The sequence below is a fragment of the Mytilus trossulus genome, chromosome 2 (genome assembly GCF_036588685.1).
Source record: "Mytilus trossulus isolate FHL-02 chromosome 2, PNRI_Mtr1.1.1.hap1, whole genome shotgun sequence".
NCBI classification, from domain to species: Eukaryota; Metazoa; Mollusca; class Bivalvia; order Mytilida; family Mytilidae; genus Mytilus; species Mytilus trossulus.
This window is the reverse complement of record NC_086374.1, coordinates 82547440-82561659: the sequence shown is the minus strand read 5'-3', so window position 1 is coordinate 82561659 and position 14220 is coordinate 82547440. Positions and strand designations below refer to the sequence as shown.

Below are 14220 nucleotides of genomic sequence, written 5' to 3'. Positions count from 1 at the left end.
AAGACATCGAAATAGTCCTTAGAGGCCAATGTCAATACCGTTCAATTAAGAACTTTTTTTGTTTAAAATAATGACAAAAAAATCTGCAATAAGAATTTATTGCTTTTGATAATATTACTTTGTATTGTGTGTATACACCTAAGCTCTCATGAGTAATTTTGTTCCAAAGAGTAGGCGCCTCATAAAAAATTTAAAACATATGATACGATGCTCCTTGTGGGTAGTTAGTTATAGACTAATGTCAACCTTTTATACTTTCACAATGTTGATCTCTCACAAGGAAATTTAATCTTACCAGGGTTTTTTATAAAGACATATTGTCTCATTTTTTTAATTACAAAATTCTACTTAGCTCTAAAATTAATCCATAGATGGATAAATTAATCTGTTAAAGTGATATGTTTTATAGATCTCTTGGGCAGTTTATATAGCATATAAAACACTTGTCACAGTAAATTGTCAGTTCTGACAATTTCATTTGCAACTAAAAAGTTCATAGTAAAGTAATGGCTATGAGCGAACATCCTTAAGAGGAAACTGCTTCCAACTTTGATTTCTTTAATGTTTTCTTATAACAATTATTGTTGATGTAGGTTGGCCTGGTTTTAATATTGTTAACAAATAAGCTGGTTACAGCAGGCAAAAAAATATCTTTTTTCATGTTTTATATAGATTAATACTCTGTTGGTTTTCCCGTTTGAATGGTTTTACACTAGAAAATTTTGAGGCCCTTTATATCTTGCTGTTTGGTGTGAGCCAAGGCTCAGTGTTGAAGGCTGTACCTTGACCTATAATGGTTTACTTTTATGAATTGTAATCTTGGATGGAGAGTTGTCTACTTAGCCTTCATACCACATCTTCCTATATCTATTTAGTATAAAACCTCAAAATTATAGAGATCCCATACAAAATCATCAGCACTGTCTTGTCAGACATTAATGAACATGGCTTACATGAAAAGTTTATGACATTTATTTAGATTAATTTTTGGTCACATAGAATTTAATATCATTGGGAAAAGTTTGCATATTGAAATGGCAAACATATCCCGTTTTACAGTGATTAGGTTAGCAGTTAATACAACATTTAGTTTGAAGCTTTGTCCTTAATGGCTTATGAAAGCATGAATCTGTCAATTTTGGTGCCAACTAACTCAATAACCTATAATAAAGATTGCTGTGGCGTTATAGATCAGAACTATCATTGCCTAATGCTCAGTGACTAATTATTGAAGCTAAGGTTTACTGACATTTGGAATATTGCGAAGAACATGGATGATTAGACAAAAAACAAGGCAGAATTGATTAGGAACGCATGTCTATTACACAAAAATAGAAAACGTACACAAAAAGTCTCATTATCTTCAGATGGAAAGAAGATTATAGTTATTGTATTGCCAAAGAATATGTTTTTTCCATAGTAGGTCAATAATTGGTTGTTTACATTTTCTTTTAGATGGTATCACCAGAACTCAGAAATCTGTTTATTCCAGTGTTTTTCAACTGTTGGCTTGCCAAATCAGCTTTACAGAATATGTTTGTATGTATTTATCTGTTTTGCCAAATCAGCTTTACAAATATATATTTATATAGATTAGACTGTTGGTTTTCCCGTTTGAATGTTTAACACTAAAATTTTTGGGGCCCTTTAAAGCTTGTTGTGAGCCAAGGCTCTGTGTTGAATTATTATTTGGATGGAGAGTTGTCTCACTGGCACTCACACCACATCTTCCTATATCTATTTACAGAATATGTTTGTATATATTTATGTGTTTTGTCAAGCTATCTATAATGTAATCACTACAGTTTAGTATTGGAGAATTCCCTGATGTCAACATTCCCATTTATAATGTTAACTTTTGATTAAAAAAATAAAGAGTTACTTTATCACCAGAAATTTAATGTTAGATTTAAGATAATGGTAATGTAATACATTTAAAGACATTGGATAATTAAATGAATCCTTGTTTAGCAGTCCCTGCAAGAGTGCTGGATTATTTAAATTTCCAGTAATGCAATACATTTCTAAACATTAAATGTATAAATTAAATCTTGCGTAGCTCCCTGCAGGAGTGGCCGAAAGAATTTTCCATGGACTTCATAGCTTCCCAATGAAATATAGTCTATACATCTGGTCTACAGGACACATAGCTATGTATACATTTTGTACATGCTTTTGCATGATAGGAAAAGGAATCTGTTATCCCCAAATTCCTTTTATTAAACAATAGACACAAAATAAATTCACTTTTTTTTCAGAATGATTTACATAGAGTGATGATGAAAGCACACTCAGCTCTTGCTCAACAGCTAATGATATTATGTGCTACAATTCTGTGCCTTGTTTTCACTAGGTAAATATAGATATTATGTGCTACAATTCTGTGCCTTGTTTTCACTAGGTAAATAAAGATATTATGTGCTACAATTCTGTGCCTTGTTTTCACTAGTTAAATATAAATATTATGTGGTACAATTATGTGCCTTGTTTTCACAAGGTAAATATAAATATTATGTGCTACAAATCTATGCCTTGTTTTCACTAGGTAAATATAAATATTATGTGCTGCAATTCTGTGTCTTGTTTTCACTAGGTAAATATAAATATTATGTGCTGCAATTCTGTACCTTGTTTTCACTAGGTAAATATAAACAACAATTAATGATATTATATGCTACAATTCTGTGCCTTGTTTTCACTGGGTAAATATTCGCAGCAGTCTAAGTAATATAAGTATCATTTTAGAAGTTTCTGGTTCTTACACTTAACCCTTTCCTCCATAATGACGCCTTTTAACGCCTGTGTAGTGCCTCAGTTGAAACGTTGAGACAAGGTCAAATCTGTATCAAACTTGATTAAATTTGGATCTAATATAAAAAGTATATTCATAAGAATATCTGACTGGAGTTTCATGGATGAAATATTCATTTTCACAATGCATTAATACTTTAAACCTGATGATTTTTTTTTTATTGAAAAAATCCTATGCGAATCAAGTATGTTAAAAAAATAAATCCATGGAGGAAAGGGTTAAAGTCGATCAGTATTATTTATTCGTACATAAATGAATGAACATGTAGGTTTCAATGAGACAGCAATCCAATGACTTAAATTAACTAAAGACATGAAAAAGGAATATAAAGTCTTCAAAAAGAAAAAAAAGTTTCTGTTACAATATAGACAGCTCAATATTGTCCCTAGTTCAAAGGTAAAATCAGCATTTTAGCACTAGATTTGATGATATATGTAAACTGGACGTCCAAACCAATGATTGAAAAATATTGGATTTCTAGGGGGGATCTAGGGTGTGACCTGAAAAAAAAAAACCCATCTTAGTTGACAGATATTCGTACACAAATGCATACTATAAACAGCCGATTACGGTAGTCTTTTAAAAAGATATCATTCATGATAAATGATCCTTTACAACGCTGTGGTTTACCCCTTATAAACACTGTATTACACACAGTAAATTGAAATGGTTGCTTTGATAGTAGCACTTGAGAATTTGTTATGTGTTTGTGTGGATAAAAGCTTTAATTAAAAATCAACTATATATAAAGCACAAAGCATTATACACTGTACATGTAACACAATTGTATTTTAAGTTTATACAAAACTCCTTAACATAAAAAGCAACTAGGCTTTTACTTTCAACAGATAATTTTAAGGGCAAGTGGTCTGCTGGGATTTTGGAAAATGTACATACATTGAATTCATTCTTTAAGAAGACCATTTTAATTGATTTTGATATTTTATTTGCATAATTTATAACTAGATATTACTTTTCAGTGTGTGTGGTATTCAGCACCTTCAGAGGGGAGGTAACCAACAGTTTAATTTGGTAGATTCCATTTGGTTTGTGGTTGTGACATTTTCTACTGTCGGGTACGGAGATATCTATCCAGATATATGGATCAGTCAAATGTATATGATTATAATGATAGGTGCTGCTCTTATAGTTCTCCCTACTCAGGTATAACATTATTTTTCGGTCGTCCCACTGTCTTTATCACTCTACTCAGCTCTTAATATTATTCCTTGTCACAGCTTTGTGTCGTCAAATATGTTGACCCTGCCTTTTTAACTTGACCCCGACTTATCAGCAACATTATAATGTTTGAACCAACGATGATAAGTTTGACACAAATTTATCAAGGATTCTTCCGGTTGCTGGAGAAACTAAGAAAAAAACACTTCCAAAAGACGCAAATTCAGCCCGATAAATCGATTATCAGGTTATCTGCATATTGATATTGTAAAATATAAACATGCATACAAACTGATAATTGGTACTTCTGTGCTGTCTGAGTGTAGTCCTCGTCACAGGATAACTCTGTCACCTCTCTGGTTTCAGCTTCACGTGACAGATTGGAATCAATTTGTCCTTGTCATATTTTGTTCATCAACAAGTTGTAGAAACACCAAAATTAAATCAAATTTTCACAGGTTCTTATACATATTTATATGAAATTGTGCATCAGATAGCAGGGGGTATTTAAATATTTCTTTATAATCTATGACCTTGCATCTTTGTGTATAGTTTTACAAGGATTGATTTTAGTTTACAAATCCTAGTTTTAATGTGTGATAGGAAGAACCTACAACTTGCAAATCAAAGGAAGAGTTACTCACTTCAGCCATCCGTGTGTTGATTTATATTTGATCTGCCCAACAGAAGTTCCCCTGGAACAATGCCATAATATCTGTACCTATTGGTACAAATATTATATGCTCTTTATTCCATAAGGAACAAATTCTATAATATTTCTTCCACTGGAACAAATATAACAGAACTTCTATTATGAAGGAAACAGCTAGTGATATTAAAATCGTGACACTGATAATAACTCTATATGTTTGTCAAATTGTGCAGCTTTGTAGCTTTGATAAGAAAGTTGTTGAACATAATTTAATTGACAAATCCAATGATGACTAAAGCTGTTACTGATGTTGTACAAATTACTTTGCTGATGAATTTGTAGAGATTTTGTTTAACTTGTTCGGAACAGAAATCATTAATTAATCTAGGAGGAAGTAATTTGATATTCTCTGGAGAATCATCTCATGTTATCTGGTGTTATTTACCGTCCAGATATAACAGTGATCACTACAAAACGAATTTTTAATACATGTGTTGAAGGATATAGAACTGATTTGATTGCAGTTTTAATGCAGAATTCGTAATAAAATTAAAATAGAATTAAAATCTAACTTTGAATGAATAATGCTTGCTTATTGATTTTTTATCTACAAAACTGTAGAAGCAACATTATTTATATCTAGTTTCTTTTAAATTATGATTTTTTAATTTTAGATTGAAAATTTAGGATATACCTGGTTGGAGAGACAAAAGCAGGGTGGAGCTTACAGTAGTCACCGTGCACAGACAGAAAAACATGTGGTTGTTGTGGCCACAACTTTACAATCAGACACAATCATGGACTTTTTACATGAATTTTATGCTCATCCTGCTCTTCAGGTAAACTTAATGGACAAAATTTTACATGAGTTTCAATTAGCACATATTTGTTTTTAAAGAAATAATACAATTAAAAACTAAATGTTACTTTGAATTAAAAAAAATCACAGCTGTTTTCAAGTATTGCATATCATTAGGCACCTGTATTATTTTCATTTTTGGTTGAATCCAACAAGGCTACATTATACTGTGGTCACTGTACAAAGCCTTTTATACCTGAGCAGAATAGTTTCAGCACAATGTAAATTTCAAATCAAATCTGAACCTGATGTTCAGTGGTTGTAGTTTGTTAATGTGGTTCATAAGTGTTTTTCGCTTCTTGTTTTTTTTATAAAGATTAGACTGTTGGTTTTCCTATTTGATTGTTTTTACACTAGTAATTTTTTAGCCCTTTATAGCTTGCTGTTCTGTGTGAGTTTTAACAATAATGGTTAACTTTACAAATTGTGACTTGGATGGAGAGTTGTCTCTTTAGCATTCACATACCACACTTTCTTATATCTATTGATATTATTTCAATATTTTCAAGACTTTTTTTTAAATTTGCAGTAAAATTTTCCCAACAACACAAAGTCATTGTTTAAACTTATTCTCCAATAGTTTCAGGCATCCACTGAATGAACTACAAAAAATACTTTTAAAAACAAATAAACAAAGATGAGAACTCTCCATGATGTCTTTTAAATGAAAATGGTACAGCGCCAATTAAAACATGAATTATAACACATAACTGTAAAATATTTATAAATTTCATGCTTAACAATTCTCAGCTTAAAAGACTCAAAGGATTTCAAACATTTGTATCATAAGATAATTTTCCAGCTGTAAAATTAATTTTAAATTATTTATTGAGCTTAATTGTTTTATGTTATTCAACTGCAAAAAAAATATATTCTCGCAAATCAATGGTTTAAACCATCATCTATTGGAATTTTGTAGACAGTATTAAATTCTTTATAAAAAAAACTAATTGCACTTACAAAAAGCATCAAGCTGAGACTCAGAACGAGCAAATGCAGAAATTAATATTTAACCCATTTTTAAAACAGTTATTGTATCTAGGCTCATAAAACAAAGAATAAAGCTGAATGGATATTTATCTTATTCTGAGGTTACCTGGTACATATTTTTAGAGATATTAAAACAGGAAGCTGAAAAAACCATTTACAGGGAAATTTACCAATGATTTATCATGCATCAGGTTAAGAACCACAAATTAAACAACTTGTAAATATTGAAAAAATAATTCTATACAATAACATAGGCTTCTGTGATAAATGTTTTACTCTTAAATGTTGTAGCATTTTTTTTTAAATTATTTGGGTAGATGGGGGGAAAAATGATACATTTACCATTCTTTAAATCTACATATACATACATTTTGTACATATATACTGTAATAATTTAATTTTGGATGTAACGTGTCTTCTGATTGGCTGACGTTATTTTGTTATGAGTCTTCATAGACAAAATTTAGAATTGAATTATAAGAAATGACTGTAATGTTTATATACATTTTGTTTTTTGCAGAGCTACTTTGTTGTGTTATTATCACCTTGTGAATTAGATCCGACAATGAAGATGTTACTTCAAGTACCTATATGGTCACAAAGAGTTATATACATACAGGGGTCAGCGGTGAAAGATACTGACCTCATCAGATGCAGGTAATTTATAGTCATAACAATCTGCTAAGGTATGTAGTAAATGACTATGACTGACCTTGACAGTGAAAGGTCAGTGGTATAGTCATAAACTTTCTCAGATTTGCAATTAAAGGCACTGACCTTGACAGTTGAAGGTGAATGCAATTAAAGGCACTGACCTTGACAGTTGAAGGTGAATAATATAAGCATATATATACACAGAACTGTATTTATAGAATACTACTCCTGACATTCAAAGGTTGATGAATAAGACATAAGCTTACATTTCTTCATAGTCATTGCCAGTCATGTGTCAAGACAATTTGACCTTCAAAAATCTTAAGATTCCAATTTAAATGAAATCAAATATGAAGGAGTGAAATTAAAAAAAAATATAAAGTGTCATGTGTTAAGCTACGGTACTTCACTTTTGGGGTAACCATGATTGTATTTAACTATTTGTTAGAAGTCTAGTTATTGATGTAACTTTCGATTTTGTTTTCTATAGAGTCCAGGATGCCTTAGCCTGTTTTATTCTGGCAGCCAGGAATTATGTAGATAAAGGAGCTGCAGTAAGTTATTGTTTACTGTAAAATCAGAAATTATTGCGTGCATTTATTATAGCGATTTCGGTGGAATGGATGGACAAAAATGCCAGAATAATTATTGGGATTTCAGAAACATAATATCTGCAAACAAAGATGTGTATCAGATTTCAGAATGCGCGTACTAAACCATTCGCATTATTCGCATTAATAAAAACGTCACAATAATTTCTGAATTTACAGTATTCTAGTGGAATCAAACTTTATGAAAAAAGGAGTAGGTCGAGTAAGGACCGATTTTGGCCTCAAATTTCAGTTTCATCTGACGAAATATTTTGACCACTTTTTAAACACTAAAGTGTCTATGTTATATGTTTCGACTAATTTATGTGAAAGTTTTAAATTTATTTCGTCATTAAAACGATCCGATTCAAGCTCAAATATGAAAAATCTACCAAATATGCGAAAACATGTCACTTTTCAGATGGTTTTTGTCAAAAATGAAAGTGGCTGCATCCGTGTTCATCCCCAACCTTTATATATGTTATGTATTATCATCAAATACAACTTCCATTTCAATATTTTGGATGAACATGAATGCGGCCACTTTCGTTTTACACGGAAACCGTCTAAAATTTAAGTAAAATGCTGGAATTGTTGAGATTTCAGTAATTTAGCATGACCTTATGGTGCAAGCACCCATTATATGTGCATTGTATTGTCAAAAACAGCCCACATTTATGTAGCAGAACCATTTTACTATCCAATAAATAACTAAAAGTTTAGATTTTAACAATTTTGTAAAACTGCCATATTTTGGGGCCAAAAAAGGGTCTTACCGGACCTACTCCTTTGCCACTTTTTGAGATTTTTACTTCCATTAGTTCAGGGATTTTTACAAGAAAAAGTTAATTTAAAAAAAAAAAAGTTCATCAATTTGCATTGAAAGGAATATGGGCAGCCAATTTTATGTTAATTATTTAGATTTCAATATTAATTTATCAAAATAGATACAGTCAAAAATTAATAAATGGAAATTCGTCCAAAAAAAATTTTTTTTTTTATTTTTGTCAAAGGGTCAAAGTAAATACTTTGTCAAAATTTTATGAAAATTAAACCAGCCAAATTAATTTTAGTGAAAGTGTTGGGAACCATCTTTATAACTGAAAGTTTTAATGTGCTATTTATTTTATTTCAGGATCAGCATACAATCCTCAGGTCATGGGCCATCAAAGATTTCGCCCCAGACTGTCCACAATATGTACAGATCTTCAGACCAGAAAATAAATTCCATGTTAAATTTGCAGGTTTGTAAGATAAAAGTATGAAAGACAAGAATCTCAATGATATACAAGAAGATTGGATAAAATTGAGAAATGGTAATGGGAAATGTGTCAAAGAGACAGCAACCTGACCAAAGAGCAAAAAACTACCAAAGGCCACCAATAAGTTTCAACACAGCGAAAAAATCCAGTTCTAAAGTCGTGCTTCAGCTGGCCCCTAATCAAAAATGTGTACCAGTTCAGTGATAATGGAGGCCATACTAACTTCCAAAATGTATAAATTTAAAATTAAAAATCATACTACAAGACTAACAAAGGCTAGAGGGACCTGACATAGAACAGGCACAAATAAGTGGTGGGGTTTTGTTAGATCCTAGATAAGATTATTTTAAACAAAAACATTTTTATCTAATTTTTACTTAGAATTAGAAATTAGAAGAATAAAAAAAGATTTGTCTTCAATACTCTTAATGGCAAAGAATGTTGATGTTTTTGTTTTTTTATAAAGAAACAACTTTTTTTTTCAGAACATGTTGTGTGTGAAGACGAATTTAAATATGCTTTACTTGCCAATAATTGTTTGTGTGCAGCCACATCAACTTTAGTAACATTACTGATCCATACATCTAGAGGACAGTAAGTTGTCTCCCTTAATTTAAGTCAATAATTGTTTGTGTGCAGCCACATCAACTTTAGTAACATTACTGATACATACATCTAGAGGACAGTAAGTTGTCTCCCTTAATTTAAGTCAATAATTGTTTGTGTGCAGCCACATCAACTTTAGTAACATTACTGATCCATACATCTAGAGGACAGTAAGTTGTCTCCCTTAATTTAAGTCAATAATTGTCTGTGTGCAGCCACATCAACTTTAGTAACATTACTGATCCACACATCTAGAGGACAGTAAGTTGTCTCCCTTAATTTAAGTCAATAATTGTCTGTGTGCAGCCACATCAACTTTAGTAACATTACTGATACATACATCTAGAGGACAGTAAGTTGTCTCCCTTAATTTAAGTCAATAATTGTTTGTGTGCAGCCACATCAACTTTAGTAACATTACTGATCCATACATCTAGAGGACAGTAAGTTGTCTCCCTTAATTTAAGTCAATAATTGTTTGTGTGCAGCCACATCAACTTTAGTAACATTACTGATACATACATCTAGAGGACAGTAAGTTGTCTCCCTTAATTTAAGTCAATAATTGTTTGTGTGCAGCCACATCAACTTTAGTAACATTACTGATCCATACATCTAGAGGACAGTAAGTTGTCTCCCTTAATTTAAGTCAATAATTGTTTGTGTGCAGCCACATCAACTTTAGTAACATTACTGATCCATACATCTAGAGGACAGTAAGTTGTCTCCCTTAATGTAAGTCAATAATTGTGTGTGTGCAGCCACATCAACTTTAGTAACATTACTGATACATACATCTAGAGGACAGTAAGTTGTCTCCCTTAATTTAAGTCAATAATTGTTTGTGTGCAGCCACATCAACTTTAGTAACATTACTGATCCATACATCTAGAGGACAGTAAGTTGTCTCCCATAATCTAAGTCAATAATTGTTTGTGTGCAGCCACATCAACTTTAGTAACATTACTGATCCATACATCTAGAGGACAGTAAGTTGTCTCCCTTATATTAAGTCAATAATTGTTTATGTGCAGCCACATCAACTTTAGTAACATTACTGATCCATACATATAGAGGACAGTAAGTTGCCTCCCTTAATTTAAGTCAATAATTGTTTATGTGCAGCCACATCAACTTTAGTAACATTACTGAACCATACATCTAGAGGACATTAAGTTGTCTCCCTTAATTTAAGTCAATAATTGTTTGTGTGCAGCCACATCAACTTTAGTAACATTACTGATCCATACATCTAGAGGACAGTAAGTTGTCTCCCTTAATTTAAGTCAATAATTGTCTGTGTGCAGCCACATCAACTTTAGTAACATTACTGATCCACACATCTAGAGGACAGTAAGTTGTCTCCCTTAATTTAAGTCAATAATTGTTTGTGTGCAGCCACATCAACTTTAGTAACATTACTGATACATACATCTAGAGGACAGTAAGTTGTCTCCCTTAATTTAAGTCAATAATTGTTTGTGTGCAGCCACATCAACTTTAGTAACATTACTGATACATACATCTAGAGGACAGTAAGTTGTCTCCCTTAATTTAAGTCAATAATTGTTTGTGTGCAGCCACATCAACTTTAGTAACATTACTGATCCATACATCTAGAGGACAGAAAGTTGTCTCCCTTAATTTAAGTCAATAATTCTCTTATTAACCTGAGTAACAATTAAAAAAACCACATGTTTCAAGATGACAGAATTATAATATGCTTTGTATATGGTAATACTATTTATGTTGTGTAAACTATATTTAAACTATCAATTATATTATTTTTTTTTAGACAAGTGACAATTTTTTTGTTATTCTCTGGTCGTCACCAGAGGAAAGTGTTACCCTTGTCCTTATGAACATACATACCGAAATTGTTTTTTTGTTTTCATAGTTTAGGATGTCTCAACCAAATGCTATGAAACTTATACACAAAGCTTATTACCACAAAACAGAGCAAGTATGTAATTTGTGGTGTCACTTTTATGGTTCTCTAGGTATGTCCCTTTATAAATTTATATGCAAGCTGGAGCATCATTCTCCATTTATTTTTTTCACTTCATCAAAAAATCACAATATAATCACCTGTCACTTTACTTGCAATAATTTGTAATCTGTAATAATTTACAGTATTGAATAGTTTGAAATGTGGGATAATGAAATATGAGAAGATAATGAACAGACCTTTCTTGGGTTTGGAAATGGAGGGTCATATATTTCACCTTATTGAATATATTTGAAATATTATACTTTTATGTCTGAATTTCTGACTCAAATTGTAATTGCAGAGAAGGTCAGACATCCTCCGAAGAATGGCAGCAGTTATATGGAGAACGCTCAGGAAATGAAATATACAGCATTAAATTAGAGGACAGTACAAAATTCTTTAGAGAATATGAAGGAAAAAGCTTTACATATGCTTCATTCCATGCTCATAGAAGGTATTTTAAAAGTTTATAGTTGGTAATTTCTGTGTCATTTGGTCTCTTGTTGAGAGTTGTCACATTGGCAATCAAACCACATCTTCTTTTTTTTATTCTTTATCAAAAACTACATATATATGGAATTTTGTTTTAGTGGGGAGAGGGTTATTGTTCAATGTCTAAAATAAGGATAACAACTAATGAGAAGGAAATACTGGAAATGGAAATGCATATTTTTACCTTACGTTTCTGGTAGATTTATCTCCCCTTTGTTTATGTTTTGCCTAAATAATGTGCTCCAGGGATTACACTTGCAAAATATAGTTTTCAATGTTTATTTTCAGGTTTGGTGCCTTGTAGGAGTTCAGCAAGATCTTCCTGATATTTTCTTTGTTTATTTTCAGGTTTGGTGTTAGCCTTGTAGGAGTACAGCAAGATCTTCCAGATGCCACAATTCAGCTCAATCCTGGCCCTCGTCATATCATGAAAAAGTCAGATGTTTGTTTTTATATGAACATAACCAAAGAAGAAAATACACAGACATTCCATGTGAACCGTTCAGTGGAGGATATTACAGCTAAAGCAGATACAATTAGTCTACCTGGGGGCACCAAGCAGGCGTCAAAAGTGGCATCAGTTGTTGGTTAGTTTGTTAATTATGTTCGTTGAATGACAGAATTAACCAGTTGGTCTCATGATTATCTTTAATGAAATAAAGATGACACAAGTGAACCAACGCCTGGTAAATCTTCTGTCAGTAGATTCCATAATGAAAAAGCATGTATAGTCGCCGTCACGTAAAATTGGCACCATGATTTGTCAAAATTTTCTTAAATATCGACCGCGTTTACTCGAGATCATGTTTTTCAATTAGCGGAATAAAAATCCAATCCAAATATATACTACTGTCCTACCTTTTATTGTGTTTGCACTTTATAATCCTGACCTTCACAAAATCCAGGATTATTTTGTATGGTGGAATCCGACATTGTTATTACCGGAAGTGTTGCCCTGGAGTCCACGTGCTCTCAATTTTCTTGTGTCTCTCTGAGCTGTGCGTCATCTTTATGTGAAAAGCCTGGGAAATCGTATCACCAATGACAATGATATTACCAGAGAGTAACGAATGTTATGTAGTAAGGGATCCTCATAGAAATGAAGATGGCGGTTTTACAATGAAAACAATCTTGAAAAATGTGAAGGTCAGGATTATACAGTGCAAACACAATAAAAGGTAGGACAGTAGTATATATTTGGATTGGATTTTTATTCTGCTAATTGAAAAACATGATCTCGAGTAAACGCAGTCGATATTTAAGAAAATTTTGACAAAAATCATGGTGCCAATTTTACGTGACAGCGACTTTAGGTTTGATGTACAGCCAAGTCAAACAAAAGGCGTTTTTTTATTTGACATTAACTGCTCCTTCACCAAGAGCTCATCACTTGAGTAAAATCAAAGATTGGTCCAAAGCTTGGAGTCAGAATGATTGTATGAATAACTTATCTTTTCTACCTGCTGACCAAAACCTTTAACTTCTTACTGGTGTGGTTCACCAAAAGGCTACTGGATGCTTTACACACATCAAATTAGTCCATGATTACATTACAAATATGAAGTGTTAAAGAGGAAGCAACATGACCAAAGAGCAGAAAACAGCCCAAGGCAACAAAACTTTCTTTATTTTTTTTATTGTAGAATGATTCAAGTTGATAGAAATATTTATGCATTAATCATAAACTCCACTCTTTTTTATAAATTATAAGAATATCTGATACTTCATTGAAATAGGACCTTCCAAAGATATGAAGAAAAACCAAAGCACATCCCAATCATCTCCTGCTGACCTTGCACGAGTACCCAGTAGACGACTTCACCTTGACCTTCCTAAAGGTTTGACCAGTCGTAACTTACAGAAACGACCAAGTATAGCCCCTGTTCCTGCCATGTTAGAAGCCAATGACATACGACTTCAACTTTGTAGTTCTGACGTAGAATCTGATGAGGAAGAAGATTTTGTGTTTGCTGATGAAGAGAAGGAGACTGACCGATTTCCAGAGTGAGTATAGCGTTATCTCCCCCTTAATTTCACATCATTGCATGGTTCATTTTAACCAAAAGATGCTCATGTGTTGCTTGCTTATGAGACCCTTAAGTGTGTATACCAAATACATGTATTTCATTATGAA

At 32.1% G+C, this 14220-nt stretch overlaps 1 protein-coding gene across 3 annotated transcripts in view; it reads left to right on the top strand.

Moving 5' to 3' along the window:
* The window catches only part of LOC134708149 (potassium channel subfamily T member 2-like), a 94364-nt gene that overhangs the window by 58414 nt on the left and 21730 nt on the right, over positions 1–14220 (top strand). For 2 of the 3 annotated variants that reach the window (XM_063568470.1, XM_063568468.1), the window contains exons 7-17: positions 1456–1539; positions 2259–2353; positions 3793–3976; positions 5318–5482; positions 7013–7149; positions 7637–7700; positions 8872–8980; positions 9484–9592; positions 11896–12048; positions 12435–12673; positions 13823–14090. In XM_063568470.1, coding sequence (XP_063424540.1) covers positions 1456–1539; positions 2259–2353; positions 3793–3976; positions 5318–5482; positions 7013–7149; positions 7637–7700; positions 8872–8980; positions 9484–9592; positions 11896–12048; positions 12435–12673; positions 13823–14090 — 1607 coding nt within the window. Of the gene's footprint in view, positions 1–1455; positions 1540–1746; positions 1757–2258; positions 2354–3792; positions 3977–5317; positions 5483–7012; positions 7150–7636; positions 7701–8871; positions 8981–9483; positions 9593–11895; positions 12049–12434; positions 12674–13822; positions 14091–14220 lie in introns of those variants that run through there. The other variant, XM_063568471.1, reaches the window with a different exon arrangement.